General features: G+C 40.6%; 1 protein-coding gene across 3 annotated transcripts in view; it reads right to left on the minus strand.

The window, feature by feature from the left end:
* Window positions 1-20,201, minus strand: part of kcnip1a (Kv channel interacting protein 1 a) — a 55,166-nt gene that overhangs the window by 33,189 nt on the left and 1,776 nt on the right. Inside the window, exon 1 of one of the 3 annotated variants that reach the window (XM_085425425.1) lies at window positions 5,639-5,899. The exons of the other annotated variants lie outside the window; for them this stretch is intronic. Coding sequence (XP_085281551.1) covers window positions 5,639-5,696 — 58 coding nt within the window. The 5' untranslated portion in view covers window positions 5,697-5,899. Of the gene's footprint in view, window positions 1-5,638; window positions 5,900-20,201 lie in introns of those variants that run through there. 3 annotated transcript variants of the gene reach the window in all.

Raw genomic sequence — 20,201 nt, forward strand, 5'->3', positions numbered from 1 at the left:
TATCTAGCTTTTTAAAACCAAAGTGCTTTACAGAGGGACTTTCATTCCCCATGCGCAACACAGTCCTGGCAATGGGGAGCAAGCAAGCTTAATTTCTTTCTCAAGGGTACTTCAAAACAAACAGGAGGGGCTTGGGATCAAACCACCAACCCTGCAATTAATATCTAACCAGTTCTTCTTGTGGATACATGACTGCTGCAGAGCAATGAATTAATTATAGGCTACATTATCGAATGGGGCTTTCACTGCGCATCTCTAAGATAAATGCCAACATTAGTAACCCGTGTCCTCCTGAAAATAAACACAGTTTTGCAACCGGTTTTCCAAGTCAAAGGGTTTCGAGTCTCTTGTGCTTTGAGTCCTAAACTAATTTAATATTACAAATGTCATACTGAATTTTTAAAACTGTAATGGTGAGTATGTGTAGGAAATGATGTGAGTTTTCTGGGTTTTTGTCCACAGCATTATCTAAATGTGATCACTGGAGTTAACATCCGTTGTCACTTGCTGGCATGAACTGGATCCATCAAAAGTGGCAGAAAAATTTAGCTACAAGCAGCGATGAGGGAGCCGAGAAGTTAAGCAGGGTGCAGTCGCCATCGCAAATGAATTATGATAAAAGGGTAATGGGGAGTGCCGATAACAATAAGTCCCACGTCTATATGCCACACTTGGTGTCGACAAATCAAGGTTGCCAAACAGGAAGTGATGCCATTATGACATATTGACATGCCCTCAGTTTCTGTGTGGTGGGACATAGATAAATATAATAGTTTTTTACCCACTTTGCCACATATGGTCATATGGTTTACTGTATACAAGGTCATTGAACTCCAAAGTAATGGGTCCATTATGTTTCAGCTCCATATTTTTAATAATGGAATTTACTAGTGTAGCTTTCTACGATTCACAATTTAAAATAATTCTTGATATCTTATTTTGGGGCTCAGTTCACTTCTGTCTAAAATAAGCACCTCCTCTTTTAAGCCAAAGGTCTTCTGATTGGATGTGCCTTTCCAAACAGGATGTTTGAACAGCAAGTCGGTGGCATTTCTCTTAGTTAGAGCTGTGCATCTGTGATGACCATACTAAAGATATCTGCTCTCACTGACATCATACAGAAGCAAGAGTAGAAAAACATAGTCTGAAACAGACGAATTAAAACAGTCTGAAGCCAGAGTTATGGCTCACAGAGATCATTTGCAAATACACACAGCCATTTATTGTAAAGCTATGCATAGACATGCTAAAGAATAAAGGAAAAACCTAGCAGTCATTAGATTTTGATTAAATATAGTATAGTGTTGGCCAGGCTGTACCATTCTTCTGATCTCCCTTTGACGTCACTATACATTAGCAAGCAATTTTAGAAGGTCAATCTATCAAGCAAAAAAATAAGAGTGCCTTTTCTTGTTGCAGTGCTTTAATTACACCATATTTTTAAACAACCTCGGTGATCAATCTATGCACAAAGTCAGGCATCAATACATGAAACAGTTGCTGAGATGTGTTTGTTAACTTTGGCTCCTGATTTCAAATGGACCTAACAAACCAAAAATCCATGTGATAACATTTGTGGAGTTTGCACTGTAAAAAACATCTTTATCTATTTATTTATTTTTACTTATATGTAAACACCTACTAGGATAAGATTTCTTTTAATTCAGATGAAAACTAAGTGACATATTACTATACTATTATTTATTTAATAAAAATTAAGTTAAAGCAGTGTGTGGGAAAAACTGAGTACACCTATGACTGTACACTGTTGACTGAACCAGAGCTTGTTTAACAACCTTTAGGAGCAATAACTTTTTTTAAACAATTGTTTCTTGTACGACTTCAACAGTCTCTCACATCATTTGAGAGACTGCCAAACATTTTCAATTTTTTCAGCCATTCTTTTGTAGATTTGCTAATAGTCATGTTACATGACCCAATTTGGGCCAAGCCTTAGCTAACGGCCTTACACTTGACAAGGACTTCAACTCAGTGACTGCAAGGTGCTGCAAAACAAGCCCAAATCATCAGCCCTCCAACACCGTGCTTGACAGCTGGTACGAGGTGTTTGTTTTTTCACAAACATTGCACTGTGCATTTTGGCCAAACTCTTCTACTTCAGTTGTATCTGTCCAAAGGATATTGTTCCTGAAATCTTTTGGTTTGCTCAGAAGTAGCTTTGCAAATGTAGGCCATACTACTACGTATGTTTTTTTTTTTATTAGAGCGAAGAGGCTTTCTCCTGGCAACCCTTCTAAAGAAGGCATACTTGTTCAGACTTTTTGCAATTGTACCATCATGAATTTTAGCATTTATCACTTTCAATTTCTCTGGGTATTGCACAGTCTGACCTTGGGGTGAATTTGCTGGGATGTCTAGTTTGGAAAGACTAGCACCTACGGATGGAAATTGATAAGAATATAGCGATTACGATTCCATTATCAATATCACTTATTGATTCGATTCCTTATCGATTCTCACCAGCTTCGCTTTGAGAGTCACCACTATGACCATCACCATCTGGTCAGATGTTTGCGCCTGTTGGAGGTATTTCCCCTCTTTGTTGTGATCGGTCTTAGGGTCATTAGTCAAATAAGTAATTATTATACAGGACACTTTTGTTTAAAGTAATGCATTCGAGTTTTTAATTGCTCCTTCTACTACTCGTTACATTACTTTCATGTCATTCTGTAAAATGACCTGAAATGCATTGTCTCACAATTACAGTTTCACAATATAAAGCTCTGGCTAATGTCTTACACACCAACACAAATCCCTGTCCTAATGAGGACACACATATAATCTTCATCTTATATTACACAAAGCCTCTCAGTAGAACAAAAAGTTAACAGCACAAAGAAAAGATGAAAACCAGCACGAGGAGACTTTTAAGTGATCGTCATAGTGATTCTATTAAAGAAAGATAGAAACTGGCTGGAGTCTGACTGCTCATCAGTTTGTTACCTGTTGAAATTCAGGGTCTGGCTGCTGGGCTGGGGTCGGCATTCACTCAGCTTTCACTCTGGGTTCTTGGCTAGCTTAGCATTAGCATGCTATCTGTGCAGATGCTTGCAAAGAGCAAAGTTGCGTTAGCAGCATAATGAAGCTGTTTCTGTCCTTGATGCAGTTAGCACTTTACCATTACACTTGTTTTTATGGGCAAAAAAATACTAAATAAAATAAAATAATAGTAATGTCCATATCCACGCTGTAGACTGTGTCACTGTTTTCCTCCTCCACACACAAACTGAAATCTTGTAGTGCAAGAACTGATAAGTGAGATTGATAGGAAGGCAGACTAACAATTCCAATAGAACTAGACTACTGGGAACCAGTTCTTAATTCCCATCCCTACTGGCATCTGTCTTAAATGTTTTCCACTTGTAAGTAGTCTTTCCTCACTGTAGAAAGATGGACTTTAACTTTGTTTGGAAATGGCCTTATAACCTTTCCCAGATTGATGGGCAGCAGCAATTGCTTCTCTCAGATTATTGCTGATATCTTTCCTTCTTGGTATTGTGTTAACACACACCTGAATGCACCAGACCTGTGCACTGCTTTTATAGATGTGATCAAACTTGGTAATGATCAGTTAATCAAGAACATTTGGTTGGCATTGCCGAACAGCTGAGTTTTGACTTTGTTGTTGTTAAACATATAATAAGACCAGATAAAGGTCAGATTTTCCTGATATGAAAACCTTAAAACTGAAAGATGGTGTCCTTTCTTTTTAACATAACTGCATCTTTATCTTTGGCTTGTTTTTGGCGTTTGAGAGCTCAAGATACAGATGTAAGATCGAGGTTCTGTTCCCAGTCAGTGGGGCAGACTTTGCAGCTTTTTAGTCTATGGTTCAAGGGGCTAATACAGACTTCCTGGTCCTCCAAAATAATACAAAATAAAGATAAAATTACTAGTTCATAACATTATTCCCCTCAGTCAGCAATGGCAACGGTTAATACTAAGAGAAGTGAGTTGCTGAAAAGTATTGTTTCTGATTTTGTCCTGTCAATTTAACAGCTTCCTTAAATCCACATCTATAATTTTCATCTAAAGTTTGAATCCTCAGCTAGTTAACTTTAAGTCCTTCTCAGCTGGCCATTGCCTCATGTTGAGTTGTGATCAAGGGTGGGTCAACCTTCCATGCAAAATGAATCCTGGCCTGCTTTCATTAGGGCACTTTTTTTTTATCACTGCAGCAGATGGCGAAACACACACGTTCAGTGACACACACATTGCAGCCCCCTGAGAAGCAACCTCGCCTCCTCTCTCAACTTTTCTCAATTTTTTCTCTCCCACTTTTACTCATCTATCACTTCCGCCTCACACCCTAACAGTGGAAACTTCAAAGTGGCTGCTATTTAGAGGTTACCCTACATCCTGGTTGCTTTGTAAGCATTGTTGCCTTCCCTAACGAGTAAATGGGCTGCGTTTGAAATGGAAGTAGCTACCACGAACACAAAGTATCTGACACGCATGTTCATACTGTGGACTGCAGAAAACAACCAACCTAAAAATGTGCCTTGAGTATCTCTTTAGCACATATCGACTGAGAGCTGTTTCCACGCAGGAAAATGAGGTGCAGGTCAGGCACTGAAATAAACAACCCACGCAGCATGCTATATATGTTTGTATTTCAGGAGCCCATTTATGGGGTCTCTAAGGACTTTTCTCAGCTCTTCTTTGTCTGACTGCACTGTTGGACAGGGAAAACACTGAGAATATAGAGCTGGAAGGCATTTTCCTGAGGGACATTCACAGCATATAATTTACATCATTTACATCACCTCCGGTGTTTTTTTCTTTCTTTTGTCACAGCATATGCAACATGCAGACAGTTTTGCATGATCTCACTCCAGTTAATGATCCAATTAGAGATTTCTGAATTTTATCCCTCTGTTTTCCTCGTCGAGATGTGATTTGGCTCCCGATTTTCCAACCTCTGCTGTGTGTATTTGAGATGCAGCGCTGTGTCTGTCAGCGATAGCCATCAAGGTTTAAGGTCAACAGATGCAGGACAGACCACGGCCAAAAGCTGATGGATTACAACGCTTTGATTTACGGCACAATACCACAGCCACCACACACACAAAATGCACGATTCTTCACACACGCCTACATTTTCAGCAGTCAATTAGGTGCATAAATATTTTCTGTGGACAAAGAATACACATACATACTGGGTACAGCATGCATGTGTCAAGTGTCAGCACCTGTCAAACAGTAGCGTGGCAGGAAAGAGAGTGGGCTGGTTTGGAAAGCAGACAGGGGTAAATACCATCACCTATTATAGACATGCCCAATGGCACAGTTGCGCGCACACATGCACACACACGGACACATGTATATTGTTAAATCCACAGTTCAAACAGAGGACAGGTGGCCTGGAGCACTCTAAAGCAACAGTGAATAACAATTTCTCTTTTTTATACAACTTCTTATTGCAGCTTACAGCACATTCATCTTAATACCATAATGCACTTCTTGTGCCATATTCACCACTCTGAGCAAACATATATGACTCCATCACTAAAGCACAATGACGCAACATGATGGATGCTGCTCACAGTAACATGCAAATCCTCACATTCAGGATTCAAACGTGTTCAGTGTGTGCATTTCAAATACAAATTCTTACCTTTGTGGTAGGACACTTGCTTGGATTGCATGGAAAAGGTTCCCATCACAAGACCCATGTTGACTTCTGGCTGCTGGAAGATTGTGCGTGCTGGCGTAAGTGAGTGTGTTTATGAGCGCGCGCTGGTCTGCCTGCCTATGATCAAGGTGTGCTAGTAAGTATGCGTACAGTAGGTGAGCGTAAATTTGTGATTAAGTTAGTCCATCAGCCAGCTGTATGTGTAGAAGTACAGATATCACTTCTCATGCTGCCTCACACCCACACAGCTCTGCCGCTTCTGCTCGAGGGTGTGTGTGAGAGAGAGAGTGTGAGTGAGAGGAGAGAGAGTGGGAGAGACAGAGAGAGAGTATGCGTGTGTGTGTGTTTCTATGTATGCGTGTGTAAATGAAATAAGCGGCACACATCCACTCTCAGGCTGCCTTTGTCTACCCTGCCACTGAAGCTGTCTATTTTACATCCCTTCTCTTTGTCCACCAGTCCCCAGTCACCAGACTGTCATCCCATCAATTCCTCTGTGCCTCTTCATGTATCTGCCTCTATGTCTCTGCTTCTCCCTGCTCCCGTTTTCTCTCCCATTCGTCTGAGTCGCTCTGTGTCTTTGTCTGTCTGGTGGGGAATGGGGAATTGCACACTGTTGCACAGGAAAAGGCAGAGACAGAGACGGGAGAGATGGGGCAAGAGAGGAGGACAAAACTCAAGAGAGGGCAAGCGAGAGGAGGAAGAAGAGATGAGGAAATTAGGAGAAGAAAGAGGAGAGGGTGAGGAGAAGAGGAAGAGGAGACAGAGACAAATCAGGAGGATTCACAAACGGCAGGGGAGGCAAAGTGAGGAGGCGAGAGGGTGGGAGGGGAAGACCGTGAAAGAAAGAGATGGAGTGAGATGAGGAGTGCAAGAGGTGAGGGGAGATAAGGGAGGAATAGACTGATCCGTGCCCCCCTTTGCTATTCAGCAGGCAAACAGTCTGAGTGTGGAGAGTGCATTCGCTGCTTTATCTCTACATGCACAAGTGTGGCAGGTGGTGTGTGTGTGTGTGTATGCGATTGTGTGCGTGTAATTATTCTGCTCGCGGGTGGGTCATGGACAAAACCCTCTACGTGTGGCACAGCTACGTCCTCAGAAACGCTGCCTCGCATTTGTCAGCGACTGCATCGACATGCTGTATCAGACATGTTTTTGTGCTCAAGTCTCCTGATGAACTCATCAACTACACACACACACGCACACACACAGAGGCCACACACCATCTACAACAATACACCCAGGAGAGCGATGCCAGTCTGCAACACAGTCCAACTCATACATGCACTCCTTACTCCCATCAGTCACGCTTAACCCCTTGGTGCCCTCTGTGTTACACCGGTTGTTCAGATTGGCAGGCTGCGCTGATGCCACTGATGGCAGCCCTTATTGAAATTCCTCACATGGCTTTAGTTAAGAAAACAATTTACAGCTGAGCCATCGCTGTGGTTGAGCTGAGGCCATCAAGGCCAATGATAAAGTCATTAGGGCATGGCATTCATTAAAGGCTAGCTGCAGTAGCCTGTATGCTCAGGATCAATGCCGAGTAAAATAAGACAGGGAAGAAGGCAGTGCAAGAGACTGAGAAAAAGAAAATTAAGAACAGGGTAGTGAAAGGTGGATAGACAAAGAAAGTGAGAAAAATGAGCACTGCAGGGCAGGAGTATGTGTGTGCGTGAGTGAGTGCGTTCAATGGTGAGAGACATTTTTTGGGTATGCAAGAGCTCACACCTCCCCTATCCCTTTTCTATCTCTGCAGAAAGGAGGAGATCATACGTGATTCTCTTATCAAAATCAAACACTAAAGAGGAAAAAACATTTTGCACATGCGTGCACGCATACGCACAAACGCTGACAAACACTCAGTGCTTACAGCAAGTAAGAGCGGCAATAAATCAACACAGAGAAGCAGGTCTTTGAGTACACACTACAGCAATGACACAAAGATATGCTGATTAAATTCTGAAAGCCCGGCTGAATAGGCGAGATAAGGGAGCGTGATTTGCTGTAGTGATGATGTTTAACTTCAGTGAAGGGGTTACATACACATCCATCAATAGAGAGAAAAGCCTTCGGTTGATCAAACACTTTGAAAACCCAGTGGATAAACTGAAAAAGCTCACAGGGGGAACGCTGAAAAACGTGTTGTTTTGAACAGTCTCTGCAAAGCTGACATTTTCCAAATACCAAGTTTTCAAACAACACAGGCTGAAGAAAACAAGCTGCAATTACAGAATAGAATAGAAAGTCAATTCTTAACCTTGAAAATAGCTGAAAAACCTTGGGCAAAAGCCCCTCAAGCCTAAAGAAGATGATACTTTTTAGTCTGTAAAGACCTCCAAAGCAGTTACTCAGTGGATCTTGTCATGCTCTCTGTTGTGTGCCTTTTACTTGTTTTTGTATATATTTATTTTGATTGTATATAGTTCTCCTGTTTGTTATTTATTCCTGCTGTCTTACTTTTCGTATTTTATTCCAGAACAGTTAGTGTGGAACACCCACAAGACATGTATAATCAAAATAAAGGACTATTCTATTCTATTGTATTCTATAGCAGTGAGAATGGTTTGTCCTCTGGAAAAAAAAGCCTGAACAAAAGTTTCTCAAAAATCTTTGAATTCCAAAACCCAGAAACAGTGAGAACATCTGCACAGGAAAAGCTGCAGCATCAATCACTTCTCCAATGACGCAAACGCCTCCATGTACATGTTCAACTCAGCTCAGTTAGAACTTAAAGAGTTATGACTCCTGTCTGTTGGAAACAAAGACAATATTGCACTGTTTCGGAACAGTCCACAGATGGGAGATGGATCATCGAACTGCTGGACTTGCCTGCCGCTGGCTTCCTTTTTGTAGCAACCAGCAGCAACTATAAGCCATCTGTACCCAGCAATATTTTCAGTGCTATTATAAAATAGTATATTTTTTTCTACATTGTCCTTTGAAATCAGTTTGGAAAGCTCCAATGAAAGTGCATAAGTGTCAGAGGGTCTGGGCAAATCTTGTGTTTTTTTTTTTTTTTTCAGGTTGTTTTGAGTGTGGAGGTTTGATTTTTAAACCTCAGAACACCAACACTAAGTGTTGCCTTCATTCAGTCACACTAGAGTAAAACTAGGACAGACATCTCCATGCAGCCAGGAAAAATTAGTGGTTTCCCAGTGATTGCATTGAGTTTTTTTGCATTTGGAGATTGATTGGAAGTAGTTGAGGTGACTAAACTTGGCAGTCAGAAACTTAGCATGCAGCAGTCTCAATTCGTGGGTAACAACTGGCAATTGCAAGGTGACGGTAGAGGTCGCCTGGTGAAAGCCAACCTGTCTCCAAGCAATTGTGTCACAGTCTGGCGAGGGCAGACTGTATGAATTGAAAAAGGACCCAAAACGCAGACGCCAAGGAACAGGGAACAGAACTTGAAATGTTAACAAAAGGCAAGCCGTTTAATAAGGCTAGTAGAAGAGGTACAAACAAAGGGCAAGGCAAACTGAAGCAAAATTAACACAAACCTAAACTGGGGAATCTAAACAAGCAATAAGAAAAACCTAGGCAAGAAACTTGGAAGCATGGCATGGGAAACATGGCGTGGACAACAGACGACCTGACAATCACACACTGAAAACAGAGGACTTAAATACACAGGAGGTGATTAGGGGAAGTGGGAACACATGGAGGAACAGCTGAGGGTAATAAAGCAGGACGAGGCAAGGGAAGCAAAACTAGAAACACTCACATGAGACATGGACCTTCAAAGTAAAACAGGAAACACACTGACTGAATTCTAAGCATGCAAACTTAACAGCAACTGGGGAGACAGAATATAGGAACCTGAAATATGGTACAAAACCATCACAGTGGACATAACATGGAACACAGGGAAGCCATATGACGAAGCCAAAGAGCAAAACCTAAGATAACCATAACTGAGATCTAGGGAAACACGAAACAGTACCACAAAGGACTCAAAACATAATCCATAATATAAAAACACGAGATCTCTCCAAAATGAAACAGGAACATGAGAGGCAGACATAACAACATAAGACAACAGACATGAAACACACGAAGGGCAAGGGAGATTTAACATAGTTGGAACACGAGGGGGAAATAATAAGAACTAGAAACACTTAGGCATGATAACAAATAAACTTAGGAAACCTGATAAGCTTAAACATACACTATGAACATCAAAAGAACTGAAACTCAAAACACTGGGTCATAAGACCCAGGACCGTGACAAATTGTGGTCCAACTTGGACCACTATGAGCACTCTCACACAGATTAGCAAAGGTCTGCATATAACTGAAGCCTGATTTGATGTGATGTGACTTTGTAGGGACTTGACTCAATAAGATTGTTCAACTACTCATCTCAAGTAACTAAGTGGCTGTGTTTTGTTGATATTCCTATGTAAAAGCAAGGTTGCTAAGGACCTATGTCATTTTGCAGTCATGTCACCATCGTGCAGCACTTTAAATGAAGAAAGTGAAGAAATACTGGGCTCAGACAGCATCAGCCGATTGTGAACAGCTGCCCAAAAGAGGTCATGACATCGATTGGACAGGGGTTAAAGTCATCAACCAGGCGTCAGCACGTTAAATGGTGGCAGAAAAATAATGACATTTACTTTCACAGTCAGAGTGGTCGCTGTCACAGTTATTGTAACCACTTGACAGTTATTCCTGAGGCAATGCGATGACAATTGTACATCTACCATTTCTCAATACGACAGTAGCATCGTGGAAAATGAAACAAAAAAAAAATACAATGTTTGTTTTGGAGAATGAGAAAAGAGTTTCAGATCCATCAATTATATATGACTGCCTCCAGAAACTACAAAAACAGCTCTCTGATTTTACATAGGTAGAATTAAAGTCTGGTTATGTTAAGCACAAAACATTTCTTGTTTAGGGAGGCACACAGACTGGGTTAACATTGTGTTATTCTTGGGGACCGATTTGTAGTCATGTGAAAAAGGAATAATTAGTCTGTTCAGGTAGGGAACAATTATCACTATGATTAAACTGGTTACACAAAGCTGTCTGTCTTAAGGTAATGATGCTGCTGTCATTCATGTAAATTAACTCGGGTAAAAATCACTGCAAGGCCAAGAAAAAATTCAGCTAAGGGAAATGGGTAAGAACGTTCCCCTGGACTGGAGGTGTAGTTTCTGGATAAACTGAATGGTCAGTTTTTTCCATGAGTGGAATTTTTTTTCATCCCTGATGGTGCAAGCATATTCCAAGATGACAGTGCCAGATTTCATAGCAATCAAATAATCAAAGAGTGGTTCACAGAGCATGAGACATCATTTTCACACATGGGTTCACCACCGCAGAGTCCAGATCTCAACCCCACTGAGCATCTTTGGGATGTGCTGGACTTTGATGATTCTCTGACCATCCATACGAGAGCTTGGCAAAAAAAAAAGTGTTGTGACAATGCATAAGCTTATTAAAAGATGACATGAATAATTCATGCAATCATCCTTTAATGATCAGCTGACCTGATCATTAAAGGATTTCTTTAAGAAATGGAGCTACTGTAAATCATCACCTTTGTTTAAATACTTTAAACAATAACAAACACGGATTAACTGAGCCATTAGCTTTCTAGTCATTTTAATACAGTGAAACTAAAATAGCACTCTAGACTGTTTAGTTGCAGTCCAGTAACAGTAACGGCAACAGGTTCATCACATTAGGCCGAGTGCCAAACCCTTCCAAGACATTAGCTTGACATCGTGTGTGCTGCTACTCAGTCCTGTCCAGCCTTCGTTGGATCGTTCTGAGTGCCAGCCAACCCTTCTCTCATCATTTATAAACCATTACACAACAGACCTTTTATGGGATTGAGACGGCAGCCTGGGTGAATGAATGGAGGCAAAGGAAAAGTACATGGGGTTAGACTGTGGAGTTGAAAGGTAGAAAGCGTTTGACAGCATACAGACGGTGTTGACAAGCACAGAAAGTGGTGAACAGGCAGTGAATAATAAATTGGCTGGTTAGCTGCTGTCCGGTCTTATTAGATGAAGGCTGAATGGAATCTGTCATAGTGATAACCGCACAGAGGAGACGAGATTAGGGCAGAGAGAGAGGGAAATGCAGAGGGAAGGAAAGAGTATAGGAAGTGGCAAGAAGACAGCAAGACAAACAGGAGCAGATATTCTGAAGACCAGATGGGAGTAATTCTAGGAGGGAGGGCCGAAGGGGTGTAGGTGAGGAGGAAAAGAAGGAGAGCTACAGACAGAACAGTTAGATGCAGTATTAGGAAGCAAGATTGAAGACTGGCTCCTAACAGGCTTAGTGACATCTGAGTCATCAGGACAAACAGATTGATTTACTGAAGTGAGAAGCAAAGGAGACGAGCTCAACGATCCTGCCAGACACGGGAAAGACGTGTAGCGCCACGGAGAGCAGACTATTTCTGCAGCAAAGAGACAATCGCATGTTGGTTTTCCTTTAACAAAGCCAAGCATGTGTTAGTTGCACCAACACAGACCACAAAGCAAAGTGTATAAAAGGCCCAGTGGAGTAATTTGGTTGCTATGACTATATCATACCGCATAATCATCATGTAAAGGATCATTTCACCAAAATCATAAAAACACAAATAACCCCTATTAAGACATGCAGTTGTGTTTGTTCAGGCTTTAAGATTTCCCTTTTTAAAATGTCTGCTACAAAACCAGCACACCAGGAGTGAAAGAAATTGTGTTTATAACTTCACAAATATAAAAAAAAATAGAAGGATTTATCATTTTTCCTGTTAACTGGAGAAAATTCATGACTTTGATTTTATTATTGTTCATTTAAAAAAAATCATGCTAGCTAATATTTGCTGGTGTGCTCTGTGTTCAAATAAAAATGCAGCATAAGTATCTGCTGATTTAGGCTGCTGGCCACACAAAGCAGGATCTCTGAAAGTCTTTAAGTCACCATAATCAATCTTAGTCTATAAATCGATCACATGTGTGTGAGAAAGGGGTCGATTGTAGCGGTAAACGCAACAAGAATTATCAACAGCTTCTCTCAGTTGACTTGAGCATTCAAAAAGCATGGTAGGATAGTCTTATTGACTGTCTAATACTATTATATATAGATATATATATACTATGTGGTATTTTAGATGGGCATTGCTTATGTATGTAAAAGCAGTGAGCAGTTCCTACTAAACACTCATCACTTCCCATCATTTAGGTTCAATCTCAGTTTCAGCAGTCCAAAAATTCTTTAAAAACTATGCAGGATCTTTTTGATGGTACTCTAATCTGGCCTTTCTGTTTTTGCAATGGATGGTTTTCACCTGCTTGTAAACTCCCCATATTTCCATTCATGAACTGATCTCTTCGTAGCAGACCTTGGCAATCATGCGCCTACCTCCTCAAGAGTGTTCTTGAATTGACTACATTTTCTTATTCCTGTCATCCTCTCACATCATCTATAATTGACTGAGACAGGACTCTTCCAGACACTAAACCAAGGCACAATGTACATTTTAATTCCTTTAATTTTAAATATGCTTATATTGTCTATCCTGTAAAACAGTCAGATGTCTATTCATATTAATGTACAGAATTCACCTGCTTGCTGCTACTACTGCACATTCACCCAATGTATATACTATATATATATATATATATATATATATATATATATATATATATATATATATATATATATATATATATATATATATATGTGTGTGTGTGTGTGTATATATAAAACACCCAGCACGCCCCTACGGGCGGTTTATCCCAAGCTCGGGTCCTCTACCAGAGGCCTGGGAGCTTGAGGGTCCTGTGCAGTATCTTAGCTGTTCCCAGGACTGCGCTCTTCTGGACAGAGATCTCCAATGTTATTCCCGGGATCTGCTCGAGCCACTCGCCTAGCTTGGGAGTCACCGCACCTAGTGCTCCGATTACCACCGTTACCTTCACCCTCCATATATATATATAATGTTCTTCCTCTACACCCCCCCCCCCCCCCAATTTTTTTGCACATGTCAAGGAGCGTGTCAGGCTACATTTCACTGTGTGTTATACTTGTATAACTATGCATGTGACAAATAAAGAACCTTGAACCTATCTTTTTTTCCCCCCATGGTTTTTCCACAAGTGCTGTTGAGCCAGCCAGTACATTTATTGTTTAAGAATTTACCAAACTGTTTTGGTTTTTCAACACGTTGAAGGCCTCCTTCATTGCATCGACATGTCTTAAGAGCTCCTATTGCGCGCTCCAGTGAATAGCTGCCAATTCAACAATTAAACTCAACTCCAGAAGCTTTATCTGTGTAATTAGTCATGGCCTCACCTGGATGTGAAACTGTTTTTTTAGTCATATGTCCAGTTACTTTTAAACCTCTGAAAATGGAAAGCTATGTATAAAAATGACTGCCTTCCTAAATAATTAATGCAATACTTTTGTTAATCCCCTTGAGTTAGAGCTGAAAGTCTGCAATTAAATCCCATCTTGATTATGGGAGTTAAAATCCTCTGTAGTGGTGTGCAGAGGCAACTGTCCAAATACTTTTTTTATCTGATTGAACGATAAGTTATCTAAACCGTGCTGTTAATCTCAGTAATCGTGCTTACTAGCACCCCAGCTCATCACAATCAATATCAAAACATCACCTTTGAATGGCTCTAAAAAACAAAATAATGATTTTGAAGTTTTTTCTATTTACTCTGGTTATCTTTGCCTAATATTAAAATGTATTTGATGATCTTAAACATGTATGTGTAACAAAAACAATGTATATTTTAGCCTAAAAACAGCTGTAACCGCGTTGTACTGTTTGAAAACAACAAGAGCCCATGTTGGTGAATCTTTGCTGCTTTTAGACTCTCTCCATCACAACAGCCTCTCCTCAAGGCCATGGCTGCTGTTTTTCTGTCCCACAGTGCATCTCTCAAAACAATTCACCGCCGTACGCCACACACAAACTTTATGTCGCCTGTCAGAACGTGAAAAACACCATCTAACCTTCTTCCCCCCGGGTCGATACACAGATGACACATTTCCGAGGGCTCTTTAAGCTCTGTGCAGCTTGACGTGAAGTTGCACAGGACATTAACACTGAGAGACGCACTAACACAAAAGCTGTTTATCCATTTACTCTTAAGCTTGGCTGCTTCATTTGCCATAAATGTTTTGCAGACAGCGTCACCTTGCCTGTGGGTGTTACTGTTCTCAGACACATTCAGCCTTCACTAGCCGGCCTGCTATTCCTGGAAGCAGATAGTTAGCAGATGAGTGTATTCATCTGTAAATAAATATAAAATTGACATTTTTGTTGAAGGGAATCAGGTCTTATTTCTTTACTTCATCAGTGCCCCAGTGGTTTATGTGAACTGAATGCAAACAACTCTATTGACTCTCCCCTTCTGTGTCTCGTTCCCTTCCTCACTGCAGATGAAAGTGATGGAGGTGTTAATTGTATGCAGCTTGGGGATTGATTACAGCGTTTAGGGGGGGAGAGTGGCGTCCCCACCTCAGAGAGCCTTTTTCATAAAAATTATTATGCATTATATTTTGTATTAAATATTCGCCGTGTCCCCTATGGCACATTAAAAGTGATATGACAGCATTTTGGAGCTAAGCAGCACGCGCACACACACATGCACGCAGTTGTCGAGCACACTCAATGAGATAATAGCACACACACATCAATATCCAACTCAGAGCATATGTGCAAAAATGTGCAATCATGTGCACACCCTCATCCATCTTCTCATTTTTCTTTCCTCCTTGCTCTTTGTTCTTATTTACTCTTTCCTCCTCTTTTCTGAATACAAATACGAGCCAAGTCGCCAACCCCCCGCCCCCCCACCACCACCACCCCCGACTCAAAGCAAGAGGGAGCCTGGAGCAAATATCTGATGGAAAAAAAGAGGAGTTAGTGAATATTTCATTAAGTACTTATGAGGAATGCACAGCTAGGTCACTGTGGCTGACAACTGTGAACCCTGAGTCTGAAAATCCGCCTTGCTGTCCATCATGCATCAGCCATCAAAGGAAAAGCTGCCTCGTGTGCCAGCACTTTGAGATAGTGAATATTTAAAGCTTTAAACACTACATTTTTCTCTAATCTGCTCTGAAAATGTGGGAATGTGTGGTTACAGTAATCTGGAAAGGAAAAAGAGAAAGAGTAACCTGATGCCCTCTGCTGTCCAGTCTGATAAACACAAATACAACATATGGATATTACTCATAAACATTGTTGAGACAACACTGGTCTCTGCGATTCTTTTGGTCCTGGTAGAGATCACGCTAAGATGCTGCCATGTTTTACACAATCATTTTATTACTCATTATTCTTAGAGGTGCATCTGGAGATCAGCACACTGCATTCCTATGCTAAAGGCTGATCTAAAGAACTCCACACAACAGTTACAGTTATAACCTCTGGTCTCCTCCCCCCTATACAGTAAACACCCCCACAATGGAAATACACTAGTACAGTGGCCAAGGGTGCTGACACCCTGACCCCCATCTCCTTTTATGGTAGTGCCCGTTTGCCCTTTGTCTGCTCCTCACCCTCAGTAACTCTTGCTAGTGTCCTGGGGGTGGGGGTTGATTGTCCTCCTGCCCTGTACCTCAGTTCTTTGTTCCCATCCCAGGCCTATTTTCTATTTTGTATTCTTACACTCGTTAACCGCAATATTATAATGTTGAAAGAAATCACAAACTATATTCTCTTTAACTCTGATCTATATGAAGGAATCTATTCTCAACAACATGAATACATAGTTCTCTTTAAAAGGTCATTTCTGGTCTTCGTCACCTAATATTATTAGCCATTTATAACTGGGGTACTAAAAATCATGCTGGGTTGTTCTCATTAGTGAACACCAACATCTTTTTCTCCTCCTGTTTCTAAAGCACATAAAGAAAGACTGGATTCAGGTCACGAATTGGGCTCAATTTATTGTGAGAAGCAAGTAGTTTCAGGGGTTCTTGCCTTATTCAGCCTGCAGATAAGAAGAGATTTTTTAGTAGTATTTTCTCTGCGTGGCTGGGGATTTTCAGCCAAACAGGGTTTTGTTTGCTGATGACTCCCATCAGGTGCCATCGCATTTGCCCAGACCACAGCCGAGCGCACATTTCTACATCCAGGCAGGTTGCTTTTGTATGCCAGGAGGAAGCACCAGAGGGCAGGCTGCATGAAAAGAAAAAGTGAAATCAAGCAGGCTGTTTACAGCCTGGAGCTGCTTGGCAGGATGTTTACAGGGTTTTCAGAGATGACAGGAAGCAGAAGAGAAGTTTACTGCTAAGGCAATGCAGAAAGTGACTGACAGGCAGAGATGAACTGAGAGGGAAACCAAAGTGATGAAAGGGATTTAGTCTTTACAGCCTGCAGCTAGAAGAAAAAAGCAGAACTTGAGAGAGGCTGAGATTTCTGGGAAGCAGAAAATTCAACTAGTATGTTTTTTTTAATTTCTAATTTTTTTTTATGTTATTTAGACACTTTTTTTTTAAACTGACAAGAAACACTGAAGATAAAGGACTCTGGCTAAAACGAGACAGGCAGCATCAGAGATATATTAAAGTTTCTAAACTCGCTGGAGCAACCCAGTTAGCATGTTTTTTAGTAGAATTTGAGAAATAGAAACTTTTTAAATAATTTGGTCTGCAAATAGTTAAATGATTAATGATGTTAAATGATTCCCTCTTATTGTTCTTTCTCTGGAGACTACACAGTTGTTATGACTTACTAACAAAATAGTTGAATTAAGTTTAAAGGGTGACAGTATTGAATTTTTAAAAAATACCTTTACCTTAAAAAAAACAACAATTTTATCGCACTTCATATTTTTCACCTAGCTGCCCACTCCCCACCTGCAGTAGCTCCACACCCACAACCAACAGTCTACAATCATCATATTCAGTGTATACACTGTCCACCCATTCATCCATCACTTTCTGCCACTTGTCTGGGTTCAGCATGGTATGTGATTGCCCCAGGGCTTTGTCCCTGCAGGACATTTCTGAAACACCTCACCTAGGAGGCATCCTCAGCTTTGATTTCATTCTTTCTGTCACTACCCAGAGATTGTGGCCATGGATGGGGGCAGGAGCAAAATGACAGCTCTGCTTTTACTCTGGGCTCTCTTTTTTTTTACCAAAACAGACCAGTAGAGTGTCCCCATCACTGCAGATGCCCCTTTCAATCTCCTGGTCCACTCTCCCCTCAGTCATGAGCAAGACCCCAAGATACTCAAATTCCTTCACTTGGGGCAGCAGCTCAGCCCCGACCCAGTGTGCAGATGTTCCGAAACTTAGAGGTGTTGATTTTCATCCCTGCTGCTTCACACCTGGCTGCAAAAGGCCTACTGGATGCTGGGCGTTGTGCCGAGTGCACATTTCTGCTTAACAGTTGGTGTTTGAGCAGGACAAACTGTTGTTAGCACAGAGGTTTGCCAAAAAAACATGACTCGGGTTCCGATCTGGTGGTCTATTCTTCCCAATCACACCCCTCCAGGTCACACTGTCATCGTCCACCTAAGGACAATGGAGTCCCCAGTAGGGCCATTAAGAAAACGGAGCACATTGAACTGTCATTAGGTGCACAGACAGAAACTTAGTTCCAATTTTATGATCTCTGTTTTTATTTTGTTCCAATTTTATGTTCACATTTTTATTTTTTGTATCGGTTTTATGGAAATAAAAAAAGTGTCTATTTTCCACATTGTATGTGAATTATTATAAATCTTTAAACATGTTCAACAAAGTATTTACACAATGAGCTGCTAATTGTTTGAACTGCATAAATTCATTCTTAGCTGATTTTTCTTTACATCTATCTAAAATGTAACAAGCAGTATCTCATGTCTTTAACGTCATGCATAATGTTTTGCCATTTCAAGGTCAGCCGTGTCAAAGAGCTTAAGTGACTTTGATAAACTTAGTTCTTCAGAAGCATGTTTACAGGTCTTAAAGCTTTAGGTATTATAATTTAGTTAGTAAGAAACCTGACTTCAGCTGCTGTGTAGCTCAGAGTCTGATTTAGTCAGAGAGCTTTATGGTAAAAGAGAGAATTTTTAAGTAATTCTGCTCCACTGCCTGTCATAAAAGTCCTACTGAGATGTAAAGGACAGATTTGCATATATATTTTATTTTATTTTATCCCAGTCCTTAATGTCCCTTTCCTGTCTTCCTGCAGAATAACAAAACACATTTGTGCCATGAATTTCAAAAAGGGAAATGGGATTAGCAACATCAGAAGCATAATTCCTTTAGTGAGGTTTGCTGTCACTGATTTGATGATGGCTTAAGACAACCACTCATGAATTTAGCGATTTAATGTAATGTTATTTTCTCCCCACCGTAAACTCATATTTTCCCACAGGTACCAGCAGATGTCAGTGCTGCTATGAAAGCCTTTACAGAGCTAAATCCTTAGCAAACCTGTGTTTACAATTCATTTCAATACATTTAAACACTTGAAGTATTTTCTCTTTCCAAAGCCATGCTGCTACTGGTTTAAAAAAAAACTGATATAAAAATCATGTTACCAGTGAGAGGACCAGACTATTCTGTCCCCCGCAGCTTATTACTGTCTTCTTAAAGTGTCCTAAAATGCTGACTCTTAAAGGTCATCTGAAAAGAGCCTGTAACTTACAGTGAAGTGTTGAAAATGCTGTCAGGCCTCTTGGCTGCAGAAAGTAATAACCCTAGTCCCCTTTTACCATCAGCATCTCAGAAAAAAAAACAGAAAAGGACTTTGCTGCTATGGATGGACAGATGGTTGCATGGATGGATGACTGGATCAATATCTCAGTAGATGATATTTTTTACTTCACGGATCACGAATAATTCTTAAGGGAGAGTAAAATACTGATCTGATCTTTGAATTTATGAGTTTTGATCAGTGGAGCATTCTTGTGCAGAGGTAACAGCTGTAATTCTTGGTAGTATTAGTTGCTCTTAAAGAAGGAAAGAGAAAATAAGCACATGGAGCTAACAAGCTGTGGATGCTTAAGTTATAAGTTATAAGTTGAGAAACTGTAGGAGACATTACTACACAGTAAAAGTCCCTCAATGGCAGTGCATTGGTTTTCTGGAGTTTACCCTAAAATCACCAGCACATACAGTTATTTAAAATTCTGATCTTTAAAAAGAAAACAAATATTAGAATTTCAGATACAATTAAGCACCATTAGGAAAACAGTGAGCCAAATGAGACGGCATTACATTAGACTCTCTTTCCTTTTTCTCCAAATGGCTTCATAACCGCCCAGTTTACAACTATCCAGTTTCTGATGCAGACTGTGAAAGTGATCTGAAATGGATCCCAGCACTCAAGAAAAAATATTTCAGAAAAACAAAGCTCAAGCACGAAGCCTAGGTGTAATTAGTATTGCAGTGTTCATAGTGTTCATCTGCCACTTCATATCACATCTTCTTTTCATATTCAGTTAACACAATGTGTGCGTATGAGCCTGAACCTCAATGTGTCTGATATTTTGCAGAGCCAGATCTCTGGTTCCCTGCAGCTCATTTCCTTTTTGTCTGTGTGGGTGTTGTACTGACCGTGTGTATTTTTTTT

The sequence above is a fragment of the Rhamphochromis longiceps genome, linkage group LG2 (genome assembly GCF_057381845.1).
Source record: "Rhamphochromis longiceps isolate RC_006_pf linkage group LG2, R_longiceps_female_GT1.1, whole genome shotgun sequence".
Lineage (NCBI taxonomy): Eukaryota > Metazoa > Chordata > Actinopteri > Cichliformes > Cichlidae > Rhamphochromis > Rhamphochromis longiceps.